The sequence below is a fragment of the Lissotriton helveticus genome, chromosome 3_1 (genome assembly GCF_964261635.1).
Source record: "Lissotriton helveticus chromosome 3_1, aLisHel1.1, whole genome shotgun sequence".
In the NCBI taxonomy this organism is placed as follows: Eukaryota; Metazoa; Chordata; class Amphibia; order Caudata; family Salamandridae; genus Lissotriton; species Lissotriton helveticus.
This window is the reverse complement of record NC_136061.1, coordinates 395,812,071-395,829,283: the sequence shown is the minus strand read 5'-3', so window position 1 is coordinate 395,829,283 and position 17,213 is coordinate 395,812,071. Positions and strand designations below refer to the sequence as shown.

Below are 17,213 nucleotides of genomic sequence, written 5' to 3'. Positions count from 1 at the left end.
AATAGTTTAACTAATTTTTCTGCGACAATGTTTTGAGCTTAAAAAAAACCTCAAATTCACGAGTTATAGTTAGCAGAGCTAACTATAAATTCCGCCCCGTCATACACTGCTTATGGCATTGCTGATGACATCATCTAAGTTTCTTTTGTACACATTGCTTTATAAATGGGTATACCATTAGAGCTATGAAAGCAAGTGCAAAATAGCTCTGAAGAACATGAAGTGTCTTTACTGCCATCATACAAACATTCACCATTGCTAAAGCATCTTGTGTTATTTGCAACATTAACCCTATACCATACATTTCATGGGTAGCCGAGTTCATGTTGACTGTTAACCACAGATGAAAGGGGTAACCTATCCTGCACAGAGTGTTCAGTCTGTGTACAACTGTTCAGGGACAACCAAGTTCCTCCAGATACTCGGGCCCTCTTTCAGAACTAATGCCCTAATAAGGACCATCTTTACCTGTATCACACCCGTGACAGTCACTAAACCTACACTGAGAAATTGATATGAGAAAAAAAAGTGGGTACCGTTAAAGCTGTTTATTCTATGGAGAGACACCCAGCTATAACATCCCTTTAAAAAAGAAAATATCTTTATTTAAGCCCATAGTATTTTTAGGAAGGTATTTAAATGGAACTGCATGCTTTAGTGAAAGCACAAGTTGTGGGTATTTGGTGACTGTTCTATCACAATGTAGACTGTCCTGTTTTGGATGCATGAGACACTCGCCCTAGATTTTCACAGATTCTCCATCACTGCAGCTCTAAAATTCGAAGATTCCAATTGTGCAGCTAACTGCTGCAGGAAAGCAGGTTGATATTGGCTGATGAATGGGAAATGGGCACATTTACCCTAGTGTTTCTAGTCATTTTTATATGTCTCATACAATTGTGCATGTGCTGTGCTGCAAGATTTATTGTTTACTATTCAGTGGCCTTACAACCTGCCAAAAGCATACCATTGGTTGATTTCATTGTCATTCTCATTTACAATCAATCAATTGCTTGGCTCACGTAGGTTTTTATTTACTTTCTGGTGTTAGCTCCTTTCTGAAACTTGGACCAAGTACATATGTTCTTTCTCATCTTTCTTCGTCTTTGTGCAGTGCACTATTTTTTTAAATTTTATAAGCGTTTCAGTATTATATTTCCTGCACATGCAATGTGCTTTCCTACTTTTAACACAAGCCCATATGGCTTTTTATTTATGTTGCTTTCACCCTATTTGCTATCTTTATTGCCACTTAAGTTACTTACACCCACAATTGTACTACTCTGCACCACTCCAAGCAGTTCTGATGTACTCTACACTACTCCTCGCCACTCCAAATAATGGCACTATGCGATGTCTCTCCATCCCCCACTCTACACTGTTCCATTTCACTCTATGGCATTCAATTTTACTCCACACAATTATACTCTATACCGCTGTACTCTATGCCGCTATACTCCACTCTATGCCACTCCACAAAACTATGCCATGCAACTCTGCTCTACACCACTGTCTAATCCATCCCACACACTTCATGCCACTCTACTCTATACCAATCTACATCACTCTATGCGAACTACTGCTGAACGGCAGCCATGCTGATGTACAGCATGGCTAAAAGACATTGGCAAAGCCAATTGCATATACATAGGTGTGACCTATTGGCTTGGCCATTGCTTGTTCCCATATGTCTTTTGAACGTCTATGAACTATCACGTTTCTGAGGTACGTGCTTGGGCAGATCGTCCAATGCTGGCTTTCTCCTTTTGATTCTGGTATGTGTAATCCTGAATTTATAATCCATTAAACAGGGAACTAAGTGGGAGACTATAAAGGAAACAGTCTGACTGGATGAGATATTGAGGCACGGACCTAAGAAACTTGAGAACTCTGGTATCATAGATTCAGCAGCAGACACAGGCCCTGACTTTCTACTAAATACCACGCCGAAGCAGTGCAAGGTTTACAAAACACCTGTACTAGTGCTTTAGAGCTGCGCCACCCATTGGCATTCTCCCCTATGTTTGGAAGCAGTGGTGTAATTGTGCAAACCCTGCTTACTGAACGTCCCCAGTAACTTGTGCTTCTTACTTTCCAGGCTAACATTGCAGACTTTGGTGAGAATCAATGGGTGACTTGTTTCCAGGAGTCTGCAGAAGCGATCCTTGGGCAGAACGCTGCATACCTGGGTGACCTGAAGGAAAAGGTTAGTACAGAGTAAAATTGATGCCTGTTTTAGGGCACAGGGTAACTAGTGCACCGAAAAGCAGCTGGTCTGTGACAGAGCTTGTCGGATCACCGTTTTTTAATGTTTCTTTTTATTGTTTAATTACATTCATCATTGTAAAGTGTACCAACGCAAAGAATAACCTGCCAAGTGAGAAATAACTACATCACACCCCAGCCCCTCTTCTTTACAGTAAATGTTCATGCCTTCAGTGAAGATAGTTATTATGGTATAGTGGGTATAAATTAAACATCAACTTTTTCATGCCCAAAGACCTACTGGTCAACCACTGAATGATCGTGGCCGAATGAACTTGGCGTATACCTTCATGTGTCCGACAGAACTGGTCATTCATCTTTCCCAAAACTTGCATGTAAAATCATGCCAGTGCTCTGCACTCCAATACCCCGTCCCACAGTCCCCTTTTCACAGGTATTCTCAACTTGAGCCCCAATATTCTTGCCCTTTACATGTTACTTTAAACTAGGTGGGAGCAGCAACTTGGCCAGGACCCCTGTCCTGATTAAACATATTTTAACAAGTTAACATTTGACCTTCTCATGGTCTAAGCTAAACAAATTTAAAAATGTTTTGCCTCTTTTGTAATGCATTGTTTTTCACAACCTTGAGGATGCAGTCCTTTTTATGTGTTGCCTACAGCACACATGCTCTGCTTAAAGGGACTTGTAGCCCGCCCATTACTCACCATTGGTTGGGTCCCATGTCACTCGTTTTCTTGCTTCCTATTGGTCAGTCCCTTCTCTTTGCCGCCTGCTTCATTCTCCGTCCCTGCATATACCAAGCAAGGCCCCTAAAGATACTTTTTTTTTTTAACGGTTTTCGTACCCCCATTTTTTTTTTTACTCGCTCGCCCCGCCGCCATTGTTTTCCTCCCTCCTCCCTCTTGTTGCTTTAAAAAAATATATATTTTTGGAAGGTTTATGAAGCGCAAACTTGGCCTGAAGGCATTGGAGCACTTTACATGAGCACCATTTACTTTACACAAGAACACATTAATTTTTATTTTTTGGGCACAGGGAGTTAGCGGTTTGCCCAAAATCTCAGGATGTTGTGCCGGCGCCAAGACTTGAACTGGATTATCCAGGTCTAGAGGAGGAAGTACTGGCCTTAATCCCACAACCCCTTTAAAAACGTCAGCTATGCCAAATATCTGATGCAAAGCAACTGCTCTTTAATGTTTTTTAAAAATGTTGCACACCAGCGTGAACTGCTGTGCAACATGTTAATTTTTTTTAAAGTGCTGGACGGTCAACGCTGGCTGAGCCATAGTGCTTTGTTTTTATTTACTTTGAGTCATTTTGCTCTGCTGTGCAACATCTTTAAAAAAACATAGACAAGGCCAGTGGGTCTCGCAGAGGTAAAACCTCTTTGCTTTGCCAATGCTTGTCGTATTGGAGACTTTGGCTCCCAGGTCGGGCTGCTTTCCTCTTTCAATTTGTGGTGGGTAGGCTTGTTGTGATTCTGTAACATCTTTCCATGTAGAATTTTTTTCCATTATTGTAAAACCCAACTAGTCTGAAACCTTCTCCTGGTAGTTGGATCTGGAGGCAAAGTGTTTGTTGTCTTTAGTCATATTTATCATTTTGTCGACTAACCTAAGAGCAAAAAGGATGAGAGAACAGGAAAAATAAATGAAAGACATAGCATTAATATACAACACTTCTCCCTTCTTTCCCTGCCCTTCCGCCCCTCCCCCACCCCGCTCTCCTCCCCCCTCCCGATACACCCCCCCCACACACTACCACCACCACATTACTAAAGTTAGATAGGCGTCACTAAGTTTTGACCTACGTAACGCTTGGAGGTGCCGGCGCGGCACTGGAATAAGTGGGTGGGCACAAACACCAGCCATGACTGCAGCGCAGACAGTCCCGTCCGTCTGCTCCAGATCGAACACCCGTCTGCTCTAGAGACCCCTGGAATTTGGGGAGTGACTTCTCCCGCGCATCATCTTACTTGCCACTCTTAATTTTATCCCCCTGGCTGGGATCTTTGGGAATTCACTGCCACCTTGCAAGCATGATGTTACGTGGAAGTCCGTGTTGTGTCTAAGATTGTTATGGATATTACTCTCCTGAAAATGGCAGCCTACATCCGAACAGCAAGGGGCGGCATTTCACCCCGCAACCCAGTGGCACCGCAAACGGTATATTCCAAAATTATCTGAACATACCGCAAGTTTACAAAAGGTATTCCGTGCTTTTTTTCATCTCGTCATCTCTTCAATGTAATGCCACGTGGATGTGACCCTGCTGTTTCACACACTTCTAATGCTCTGAATGTGTCCATCCGGACCTCGTTAAAGAACACGATAGAAAAGCAACGTGGGTTCGAAGCAGTGTTCTTTTATTAGACCCAATGCATTTTGGGCTATTCACAGGCCCTTCGTCAGGGGTTACTGTAAATGAACGAATATTCTCAGTAAAAATGTTTCTAGTGAACATTTCACTCTTAAATATTAAATTTGTGTTACGATGTAACACTGAAATGCCACACTACTCCTGGCTGAATTGTTCTGGAGCGCGATCCTGTATATATCTCCTTACTTAAGGACACTTACCTTCGTTTAGACGTCAGGCCTGACCGTGCCATTTATGTTTTATATTGCACCCAATATAATCCATTGTGGCGCCCTGTATGAGTAGCCAGACTTCAGTTGTATGAGGGTACACGCCCTATTGAGCCCTGATGAAGTTCTCCATGTGAGAACGAAACGTGCTGGCTGAGTTTAATGTGTCTATGACGTAAGAAAATTACCAATTGAAAATAAAGACTTTCTTTGAAAATACAATATTAATCTCTGGACTTAATTACCTGGCACACGCCCACCCTTGCATTGGGTAGGATCTGGATCACAGAGGCATCACCTGACTGCTTAAGCCTGGGCTTGTTGCGGTGGACTTGTAATATATTTGAAACTAGTGTGAGGTGCAGAAGCATCAGTCCGCTGTCTTTCTCTTTCGTTGTACCATCTTAAAGATAGCCGATCTCCCTAAAAGAGGAAGAGAGGCCTACAACTTTAGATCTGCCGCTACTAGTCTAAAGCGGGGCCCATGCTCAAATCGCATCGGAAGAAAAATTAACCCCCAGGTAGCAAAATCCCTGCCAGAGAACTGCGAGATCGATCTCTGGTGTACTATCTCACTATATAAACTGAAGACTTGCTGAGGTTCACCTGGGGTCCTAAAAAGTTTCCATATATCTTTAACTTCTGCAGTGCACGCGGCCCTGAATGCTAGAGGTATGTCTGGAACAAGAGCATGTCGTCTGCATACAACGCAATCCTTTCTGCCAACCCTGACCCCCACCCGATCCCCCCTCTACTGTGCATCTACCCTGCGCCATTCTGCCACTCGCTTAATAGCCAGAGCAAAGAGAAACGGGGCACCCCTGACTGATACCACGTTCAACTTAGTGGTGTGGAAGTAGCCCATCCCACCTGCACTTTAACACATAATTCCGTATAGAGGAGCTTCACATAACTAATTTACTGGGTCCAAAATGTATTTTGGCCAGGAGAGAAAACCGGAACGGCCACCAACAGTCAAAGGCCCTCCACCATCATGATTGCCACTTGGTGGCATGCTTTATCATAGGGTTCCTCCCGTACCGCTACAGAATGGGGTGTGCACTACCTGCAAATAATGCAGGGGCACTGAATGGTATGCTGTAGATGGTGATAGAATAGGAGTAGGAGGGCGGTTTGGTTAAAAATATCTGCCTGGTAGGAGAGCAAAGCTTTAATCTGTCCTCCAGACCGTATGGTTAAAAAATGGATAGAAAAAAATTAAGTATGGATATAATGACCCTTTCTTTCTACAAGTCTACATGTTTGAGTCCATTCCCCATGACTTTTCTTCAGGACCAAGGAACTAACTCCCTGATTCCACCCCCGATTGAATAATATAATTGCTGCAAAGTGACTTCACACATTCTACATGCTTATAAAGATTTTTTACCACCTACTGGGTTAATGTCTGTCAACCTGCACTATATACAGAGTGAATTGGCCTGCTATAGGTTATGGCAGATACAAAGGTACCATGACACTTCAACCAGCTAGATGGGTGAAGCGCGCTATGCTAAAGCGAAGAAAAGTCCATGTAAGCTTAGAAAGGAATGTTTTAGGTGTTTAGGTGAGCACATCTATTAGGAATAGTGATGTTTGTTTCCCCACGATGCCCGGTTTAGTATGAGGTCTACAACTGTCCGGTTCGCACTGGCCTGCTCGCCTATTGAGGTGTGCAGCTCCGCAGTTGAACCGAGGTAAAACCCCCTCCAGAACAAACTTCATGGCCACCAATAAACGTCAAGCAACCAATGTGGTGCCTAATCTTTCCTGCTGCAGGCCTAGTACCTCTCCCCAATGGCAGAGCGACTGATGTGGCCAGAAATGACTGCCATGTGGTCTCCTCCAGCTCCTCCCTGTCCATGAACCTCTAGGTTCCCGCATCTGCCCTCCCCCGACCCCCCCCCTCCATCTCCCTCCCCCATCCCGGCCCCACTAGGATGCTAGTTTCTTCCCCACTCCTCATCTCCCGATCGAAGAGTGTCCGTTCTGGAGGTGTGGGCCACAGTGGCAGCTCTTCCGCGAAGGATAAGGAGCTTCGCCCCACTGCCTTCAAGCAGGAAAAGAAAGGAAAAAACTAAATGATAATAATGTAATGTTACTATAATTTTATTCTGTCCTCCTGCTGCAGGAGCTTTCTTGAGGGCAGGACTGAAGAGCAGGGTACAACCCTCCCTAGTGGCCGCCCAAAACAGTCATGCGCACTTTCAGTGTTCTCCACGCAGGCTGCATTACAGCCTGCGTGGAGAACATGCCTACCCCTCCAGCCCCTGTCTGAGCCACACGTCCTGGTGCTCAGACCAATCAAAGCGCTGCATTGCAGAGTTGATTGGTCAGGAGAACCGGGTGCTTCCTGTTCCTAGGAAGACAGGAGCAGAGACGCAGGACCCGGTGGGAAGGTAAGTGTTTTGTTTTTTTCATTGTGACCCCGCGCACGCCCCTAGCTGCCACCCGCGAGCCAAGCCAGCTGCCACTGGTGGGCCACTCCCAACACAGGTCCCCAGGGCCAGCCAAGGAACATGTCTGCCGCAAGCAGGGCTCCGCGACTCACCAACTGGCACACAGAAGCCTTCCTGACCTGAAATGGCCGCTGCTTCTGCTCCTACTCCCTCTGTCGCAGCGGCCTGAACTGGCTGCTGGATCCCCTTTGATGCAGGTGCCCCATCACCCTGTTTGGGGAGCACTGAAACCACTGTTCCCCAGCGCTGGACGTGTCTCGGCCACAGCCGGGCAAAGCGACAGTGCGGTGCCCGTCACCCATCCTGCATTGTGTGGTCCGGCAGTCGACTCCAAATGGTAAAGCGGGTTCCAAACTTAGCAAGCCGCTGCTCACCCCCCTTCACCACTTCAGGGTCCGGGGAGGGAGGGGGTGCTCCTGGTCACCACAGGACCCCTGCCAGCGTCGCCCCTGTAAGAATTGCTGAAATGATCAGTGCAGTTTTTGTGCGGGTTATTGAAATGGTCTAACTGAAATAGTTGCATTCATGCTGTAGTGATGGGTATTGTGGGAAAGTAAATGTGAAATGCTTTCCATCTACTCTTATAAGAGGTATCGTGGGAATGTGAGTCTGGAATTCTTGCAGTTTGGGTTGGTAAAAGGGGTATTGTCAAAATCTGAATGAAATGTTTGCAGTCACGTTATTGTGGGCAGGTGACTTGAAAATGTTTGTATTATTGGTCCTGCAGCTACCAAAGGCCACTTCCTATGTGAATTAGCAACTTGACATTCGTTTGAAGCTGCTGACAAGGGGAATCTGATTTCGGCTTTCTTTGCCACCTCTTAAAGATTATTTGCCTCCTACTTCCAGTGTCTTGTGTTGCCTCCCCCATGAAAATCCCTTTCCTGCCAGCAAAGAAACAAAGCACTTTTCTCTGCGTTCTTCCTTTTAAAAGTCTCCGTGGGTGTCTGATCTGTTGCAGACGTCGACTTAGCTATATTTATGTCCTCTGGGGAGGAGGTAAAGACTTATTTTCTCATGATGGCAGAGCAATTTTAACATGCATAAGGTCCGTATAGATTGTGAATATGAAACTGTGTTGAATAGTGCAGCACAGCTCAGTTCAACTCTTCCCACCTCTTGTTTTCTGTACAGAACGAGCAAGCCTATGAAGAGGTGTTCCAGAACGCCAACTTCCGCACCTACACCTTTAGGATCCGTGTCAAGTTGGAAACCTACAATGTAAGTATGCTTGGTAAGGAGCTTTCAGCACATTGATTGTTCATAAAATTGTAATTCAGTGCTCAAAGACAGATTCTCTTTTGTTGCCATGGCAAAGGTGCCAGAGTACTCACTGTAGGCTTCCAGGCATCATCTCCAACAGCTTGGGGCAATGTTGGTGTAAGATGTAGATTGACAGAGGGTAAACCTGGGGATTCACCCGTGAGGGTTACAGAGTTACGTGCAAGTAGTGTGTAGCGGAAAGATGCATTTCCTTGTGGATCAGCCGCAAAAGAAATAGAGTAGTATTCCTTTTTAACTCGCCCTACAGTGTGGCTTATTAGTCTGGCCATCCGTGCAGAGGCTGCTGGGTGCACATTTCTTGGCTGTCCAGATTACATTTGTATTGGCTTTTACCCCAAGGATCCTCCAGAATCTCATGCCAATCTCTACTGGGATGAATGGCATCACCCTTGTGTTGGCCACGCCTCCATTCTTTATTTGGGTGACGTGTCTCCACTGGAGTGGGTCCCTTTTAGAAGTTGTAGTCCTGGAGTCACTGATGAAGTTTATGGAGCGATGACTGCTAAAGAAGGCTGGCTGCTCATGACATTTATCCTCTTAACGTCTAGTGGCCTGTCTGGTGTGAGTAGGCCTCTCCCAACAGGAGAGCTGTTGAGACTGTGCAAGCTTCTTTGGGCACAGTCCAGTTTTCTCTGCGCCGAAGCTACCTTGCTACTTGTCTGCCTCTGGGCCTATTTTAACATGGTGAAAGTGTTGTTGCTGTTTAGGTTTTAGCCCTTCACGTGCTGATTATTACTATATACTGATTGCCAGCCTGGTATGCGTCATTGACAGACCGTGAGTCTTTATTTTTCTTAATTATTGGCCTTGGCTTCGATGGTACATGGACCTGGACTCGATACCAATTCTCGTTGGATGGACTCGTCTGTGTGAGATGCCGTGATACATTAGTATCCTGAAATAAACATTAAATCAGTGAGAAATGGCAGTGTGCACTTCATTTACTTCTCCTGTGTGCTCGCTGTATAATGTTTAGGATGTATTTGTGCTCTGCGTTTGGTAAACCCACATCAGCCACCGGAGCAATCGAGGTTTAAAGCCGCACCAATTGCTTGCTTCATCTCTTCATCACCTAATGCCTGGTCATTTTAAGAATTCTTTGGTCACCGGACTTTTTGTAGTCCAGTTCGGTTCCTCTTTCTCCTGGGCTACTCGGTGATGGTGACTGGAGGCGCTTTTCAAAGCAGCCCCTTCTGAGCCTCGGAGAGTGTGGCCAATGTTCCCGTATCTCCAGACCATCACAGGGATGGCTGATGTGTTTGGGACATGTCAGACTGTTGTGGGAGTTGGTTAGTCCACGGCCTCTTCATGCTATCTCCTCAGAATCACAATGCATAAACGTTTTATTCCACAGCTCCCTGCTTCCATTACTGGAGAGCACATAAACCTCCGGAACCGGAGGATGGAAGTCTCCCAATTAACACCAGTAAACTCTATTTGCAAGGCCTCGTTTCCAGCTGCGGCCCACCCAGAGCTTCTGTCGAAATCCTAATTGCTTTCGGTCTCCCGCCCGCCGGCCCCGCACTCCCCTCGCCAGGTGACGAGTCCGGCAGTGGACCGGCGCCGAAGCAAGCGCCTGGATGGGCGCGTGGTCCCTGCCTGCACCAGCGCACGCGCGTGAGCGCTCGCGACAGTCTGAGCTCCCCGGGCGCGCGCGTGCCCCCGGGAACGACCGTCAGCCGAACTAAACGTGCGTCGGCGCCTTTTCGTTTATAATCGGAAGAACGAGGGATTTTAATTACAAATTAAGGCAGGGCGGCCCGTCTGCCGGCTTCCCTGCGAAGCCGGGCCCCTCGTGTCTGAAGCGCCTGCTGTTTCCCCCACACAAACCTCGTTAGCTCTGTGGGAGAGTGGAAAACTCGAGAAGAGAAACGGCGAAGAGTACCTGGAAAGTTCTTGAAGCGCTGCTGTGGGAGGGGAGAGGTCAGACGGCGCTGTTTGATTCCTTGCGCAGCTCGACGGAAAGGGTCCCACAGCTTGATGCTTTTTAAAGCACAGGCCTTTAAATAGAACTGCAGAGGGGACTGCGACGCCCCCTGCAAACTGCATCTTTTGAAGTTGTCTTTTTTTTCCTGCCGCATACGTGTCTTCAGTACACCCTGGAGAAATTCAGCCGGCAGAAATGTTGAGTCATGCGCCTGGGAGGCCCGAGTCCTAGTTCCGGCATCTCCACTTGATCAGAAATGTGATCCTTCGAAAATTGCTAATTTCACGTTTCCGTTCTCCATTAAAGGGATCGCGAGAAACTAGGTGCCTTAATAAGGCGCGATTTGGTGATATAAATGTAAAAAAAAATGAACGCTCATTTCAGCCTTGTCTTTTATACAAAGCGATTCATTTCGCAGAGTTGACAAGTGCGTGTTTTCACACATACTCCACAAGCATGTTCAGTGAAAACATCTTCACGGGAGACCTCTTTAACGCACTATTACTTGTGAACCGCTTTGTTTATGAAGCCTGAAACTGAAGTGCTACTGGCCGTTAGCTGACTGGACTGTGGCGGGGGTCTTGGGCTCTATCAATTCCTTGCGAGCTCCAGGTTTAAAATAAGAAAATACTTTTTCAGCACGAATTACTGGTTCCATGTCGCAGTCATGGACCCTCGAACTGTGCACGCCGTGCATACTATGTGTGCTTTTGGTTGGCTTTGTTACGTGTTTGAATATATATCTAGACGCAACAGGAACGATTTTCAGTGACTTCCCCCTCTGTTGCTGAATCGGTCTCGTACATCTCGATGCCCCACGGAGTCTTGTTTTTTTCTGAAATGCTGCATAAAGATCTCTCTCTAAACTCACTAAACATGTGCCTGCAGCATGCGGATAAGCACTCACACAGAAAAATGTCCATTAAACAGAATAGCTTGGCACGCAAGCCTGTATACATTGTGGAAGAATCCAATAAAGCGAGCCGGTTGCTAGCCCATTAACTGCTGGGATATTAAGCATGGAGCATGACCCCACTTCTCTAACAGCTCTCCGGGGCTCATAATTCAAAGATGGGCCCTAGACTGGCAATTAAGCATTTGCTTTCATGTTTTTTTGGGTCTGAGCTAGACTGCGCATGCGCTGTCTCGAAGATATATCTTGTGTTCTGTCTGTGGCCTTACAGGCTGCCCATCGCCTACAGATGGTAAACTTCGGCGTCACTCATTTTCTTTGATGCCATTTGTCATGGCATGCAGGCATCATGCCCTCTTCTTGTGTTTGGCCCTCCCATAGCGCATAGACTAAGTACGTCTCCTTGCACTGCTCTTGATTTTGCGGAGCTATATCTTTGTTTTTGTTTTCAAGCACTCCATAGTAGTACTTGTGTTTTCTGACCGTCTCCCTTGTCCACATACTCACTTACCACAAAAATGCATGCCCATGTACATAAACAAATGCATTTCTTAAAAAGTTGTTAACCCCTTCCATGGTCATGACGAGCTCAGCTCGTCATGACCACACCCGTTTTAATTGTGGTCCAGCACAGATGGGGAATCTTGCACGCAGCGATGTGGTTAAAACACGAACAGCCCCTGTTTATTTCTTTATTTTTTTGTCTGATCCGATGGTATTGGAGCGCTCGCTTTGTCGTCCATCTTGCCATAGCACGAATTCAAGCCAATGAGATTGGAGCTCTTTTAAGCGCTTACCAGTTACATTGCACAAAGACACATTGATTTTTGTTGTTGATCCTGCTTCAGTTATGTTGTTTTCCCCCGGTCATTGCTCTTGCCCATCTCCCCATCCCCTCCTGTTTCCCTGCTTGACCCATCCCCCCACTATCTCCCTCGTTACTGCTGCTTTTATATTGCACGATCCAGTGGTATTGGAGCACTCCGTCTTTCATCTTGCCGTAGTGCTAACACCAGCCAATGGTGTTGGAGCGCTTTAAGTGCTCACCAGTCACATGACACAATGACACGTTCATTGTAGTAGGGGGTGGAAGTTGAAGTTATTTGGCCAGAATCGCAAATGGTTCAGCCAACCCTGAGATACGAACCTGGTTCCTCAGTTCCCCTGTCAGCAGCTCTTGCCATTATGCCACATCCTTGCTACACTTCAAAGCTCAACTGTTTCTCACTATCACTTCCACATTGTTTCAGTAAGGCCCTGTCAACACATCGAAAGCATTGGCAAAGCCCATAAATCTCGGCAAGGCCCGAGCTGTTGGCCTTTCAATTTGAATGTCTTTTAGCCATGTTGTCTAGCATCACATCTGCTTTTCAGCATGACTGAAAGTCACTGAAAAAATCGCTATGATGCGGCCAGCGCAGGCCACGTTATAGCACTTTTTTATGTTAGGAGGGTCGGGAAAATAAACTCATCTTGGAGGTTGAGGGGGCAGAGAGACTCTGGCCACTCAACATCTTGTGATTCTGGGCTTTCAAGTAACTTTGTCATGCTGAACAGCAGATGTGCTGGTAGACAACATGGCTAAAAGACCTTCACATTGACAAGGGCAATAGCACAGGCATTGCCAAGACCTATCCGCTTTGCCAATGCTTGTTCTTGTATGCATGTGGTCTGTTTTACCAGGTAGCCTTGTAGATTACTCTATATATCATAAGCACAGGCAGTATGGATTTTATAGTTCTCTGGCCTAGTGTGTAAGAGTATGACCTTGAACACCAGTTACAAAACTTAGTGCAGACATTCCTCCCTTGTCAAACCACCGTATGGTAATTGAACAGGCTAATACACACATGTATGTGTTGATGGACAAACTATTCACTGACACACTTATCCAGCTAGTCCACCTGAGAGGTGGTGCCAGTCTGGGACTGAAGCATGCTCCAATCAACTGCAGACCGCAGGCTAGGGGCTGCCACAATGGTTTTAGAATGGGCCAGAAGTTAGACCCAAGTACCAAATTAAAAGTGACCCCCGTTAGTGAAGCTTAAAAAGTTGCCCATGTTTACAAATTGGGGCAGTTTTGAACTGGTAAAGACAGGCTCTATCGGTGTTTTGCAAGTTAATGAAGATTTTATGCAATGATTGTTTTAATATCTGGGAAATCAACTATAAAAAACCGTCCCAACAGACCATAAAACAGGCTCACAAACAGCCAGAAATCGTGCCCACACATTAACCTGTCAGACTAGCCCATCGGGCTCTTCCTGATTGCCCTTTAGGCCAGTCCAACCCTGTGCCACACACACTCAGTGGCAGCTTTAGTAGCTCTCTGGGCAGCCTGTGTCCGTTGCAGCTACAGATCCAAACAGCGTGCAACTTATAGGGGTATTTTTTCAAAACCCAACACTGCCAAATCTCTCAAACTCTACAGGTCTGCAAACCTAGTTTAACAGAGTATGGTAATTACAGCCCATCTAGTTTGATGACTGAGATTGTGATATAAAATGCACACATTTTTGGAAACCTACATATTCTCCTTAAAAGACGTGGGTGCAAGCATCTATCGGATAAGTTATTGGTCCCTATAGTACATACAATTGCATGAGCTTCTGTTTTCATGGACACTAAGTAGCGTAGGAAAGGAGGGCTGTCTGTGTAGGAAGTTTAGTGTCGGTGACATAAGGTAGGGAGAGACAGTAAATGTTGCGGCTTACTTGACTTAACATTGTTCTTTTAAAAAATATTAGGGACAAAAAAAAATGGGTATGTGGCTCTAAAAGTAAAGATGGTTGTTGAAATGGTACGCCCAGACCCTTGTGAAAAAAGTCTGTTCTGAATTACAAACCTCTTCTAAACTCGTGCAAGATGCCATTGTGGCACAGTGTAAATGTAAATCAAAGTTGGGTCTCTGTGCATTCTATGGTGAGGAGGGTGACACACCAATCGTTGTCCTGTAAATACATTAAAGGCATGTTTTGTTTGCACTGCTTAATGATCCAGATTTCTTTAAGACCAACACTCCGAAGACTTGCGGTCTGTTACTAGATTGCTAACTTTTAAGCAGATGGGGTGTACGCCTTGGCAGGAGCGACTGTTAACCTATTTATGCCTTTGTCATTCTCAGGATGAGTCACGCATCAAGGGGACTGTCATGGATGTGAAGCCAGTGGACCACAAGGAGCATGCCAAGAGGCTGATTATGAACATAAGGAAAATGGCCTGAGAAAGTTGATTGTGCTGCTGATTCCGCACAGAAGAACATCGAGGCCCCTTCATCTCCTATGCCTCGAGAAGAGGTGTGGGATCTACATCACTTCACTGTGTGCCACGACAGCGCGCTTAAATAGACTCCTAATCGGACTGCTTTACACTTTGGGAGATGGCTCAGCAACGTCTCCTCTGATCCCTGTGTATTTTCTAACCCTCGTGAGGAGCCTTTTGTGGCTGTCCACCTGCCTGTGTTTTTTCCATATTCAATAATGGGTCTCTGGGTTCCCTGCAATCTCCCTAGACCCCTTGTGGGATCACACCCTCAGTCACATACCCGGGAGTGCTCTCTTAGCAGGGTTCTACTAATGAGGGGAGCTCAGCTCTGCTACAGCGGGGACAGATTGATGTAGGTGTTACTGTTTGCACTTAGCTGATCTTTTCTTGGAGTGTGAGGGGTCGGGCATGCATCATGAAGGAAACTACAGGTTTTCTCCCAGCTTAGCTCCCAACAATATATCTTTTTAGGTTTTAGGTGTACTTACCTGCAGCCACTCTTCATTTGGAATGCACGTTATCTGTGCCATGACATCAATGCTGGTTTGAGGTTTAATGGGGTCTGGTGGAGCATATATTGTGCCCTGCGTGGATAGGTGATTGTGTCCACAGCAGTATGGGCACCGTAGCCTGCCACATTTCATCTGTCATCCACTGGAATAGAAACTGCCTGGAACGGACGTACCTTCTAACCCCCATCTCCGTTCAACACCCTGGGTTTCACCTTGTCCTCATTTGTCAGATGGAGCGTGGTGGAATTTCCGGTCTACCTAAGGGGCTAATCGGCTGGTGGAAGGTGAAGGCGACGGCCCCTTGCTTGGGATTGCTGACGTGTGGTGTCATCTTTCCTCTCTCTGCCTCCTTGTTCCAGGGTGTACGTGGCTGCTGGTTAGTGCTCCGAACAGCAGCGTGGCAGAAATGTTAATCAGACACATATCTCCTATCAGGACGAGCCTCCCTTCAGGGTTTAATACACAGTCGGATGACGCTGATGTTAATCAAAATTGTCTCTTCTGAGGAGTGCTGATAAGCATTGACTCGCTGCCCCCAGGGAGATTTGCAGAACTACAAAGCTTTGCTGCAGTTTTCATTTAAATTAATATTGCTCTTTTTGGGAGGGGGTGTCGGGTAATTGCTGAAGTTTGCTGCCTGTACATTTTCTTCTGTTCTGCTTCTTTTGTTGTGCTTATTTGTGTTGCTTTTTCTTTTGTACCGAGGTTGACTGACAGCTCACGGGGGTTGAGGGCGCAGGGGGGCGGCTGAGAATAAAACCTTTTTATTTTTAGTGCTGGATTTAAATAAACAGTGTCTAGTTTTGTGTAATCTGCCGGCTCCTTTTCTCCTTTATGGGCATGAAGCCTGCCTAAGTGGTGGAGCCGTATTAATTGCTGTTCATGTGAAGTGCTGGGCGGAGGGGGCGTCTTTCTCCCAGGCTCTCTCTCTCCCTCCGCCGGCGGTGGCAGCCGCTTTCACGGCGTTGCTCTCTGCGTCCACAGCTCTTGTTCGCCGTGCGTGGCCTGCGAATGCCGAAGATCCAGGGCTTGGGAAATGCCTATTGACGTTTACACAGCGCTCCAAAACCAACCAGCCTTTGAGATTTGTACAGACAACAAAGTAGATGCCGAAAACAGTAATTACGTTCCTGAACTTCTCAGGCGTGCAAGAATGGAGCCTGGCGTGCTCCTAATCACGTTAATGATACGTCTGCCGGGTCTGTTTTCCCAGCACAGCGCTCTCGATTTCGGTCTGTGTCGTCGTCAACCACCAAAGAGAACTCTAGCGCATCCTTTCTGACTTTTCGCCAGTTCTCTTACCATTTTATACCGCCAAAGTGATGATCAACCGGTCTACAGCCCACTTACTTTCCTCCCTTGGCGCTATTTCTGTTAGCGTTGTATAGCGCCATCCTTGGCTCCATATCAGTACTCGGCCATGTCCTTCTCCCCTTTGGTGCTGTTGGTTTTGTCCGGAGATCCGCCCAGTGCGCCTCTACAAGGCTTGTGCTCGTAGGTTGCACGTTCTTCACTCTATTTGTTTCCCGACGATTATATTGTATGCCACAGGGCCTTCCATTGCGTCCTTACTCTGCACTACATGGGATTCTGGCTCAGTTTTGTGCCAAGAAAACGCCCTGTACTGCTATTTTCATTGTATAATTTAGCTAAGTTACACTGGGCCCACAGGAGTGTCCTTCCCATGTGTGCTTCCCTTTCATTTTCTGTTGTGCAGCCAGCCATAGTGAGCTTGAACTGGACATTTGCTCACATACATTTGTCTTACTCCTCGATTTCTTATGTACCACAAATGTTTATCCAGGCTCTCCATTGCTTCATTGCTCTGGTCAGTGCTCTTTCTGACTTAATGCACCCAGAAAGTGTTTGAAAAGGGCCCCCCATTCGTGTCCTATCTCTTATTTTGGGCCACAAGGATAACCACTCAAATTGGGAAAGCAAATAGTTATCACCCAAGGATGTCTAAAATGGAAATCTGTCTTCACTGCGCACCACCGATGTGCACTGTATGGGATTCTTTCACCTCCCTCACTGTTT

General features: G+C 46.3%; 1 protein-coding gene across 1 annotated transcript in view; it reads left to right on the top strand.

Annotated features, from left to right (window-relative positions):
• Window positions 1–15,987, top strand: part of RPA1 (replication protein A1) — a 251,759-nt gene extending 235,772 nt beyond the window's left edge. The window contains exons 15-17 of the mRNA XM_078680149.1: window positions 2,099–2,206; window positions 8,411–8,497; window positions 14,525–15,987. Of these exons, the coding sequence (XP_078536275.1) occupies window positions 2,099–2,206; window positions 8,411–8,497; window positions 14,525–14,623 (294 nt within the window). The 3' untranslated portion in view covers window positions 14,624–15,987. The remainder of the gene's footprint in view (window positions 1–2,098; window positions 2,207–8,410; window positions 8,498–14,524) is intronic.
• The last annotated feature ends 1,226 nt before the right edge of the window (window positions 15,988–17,213 follow it).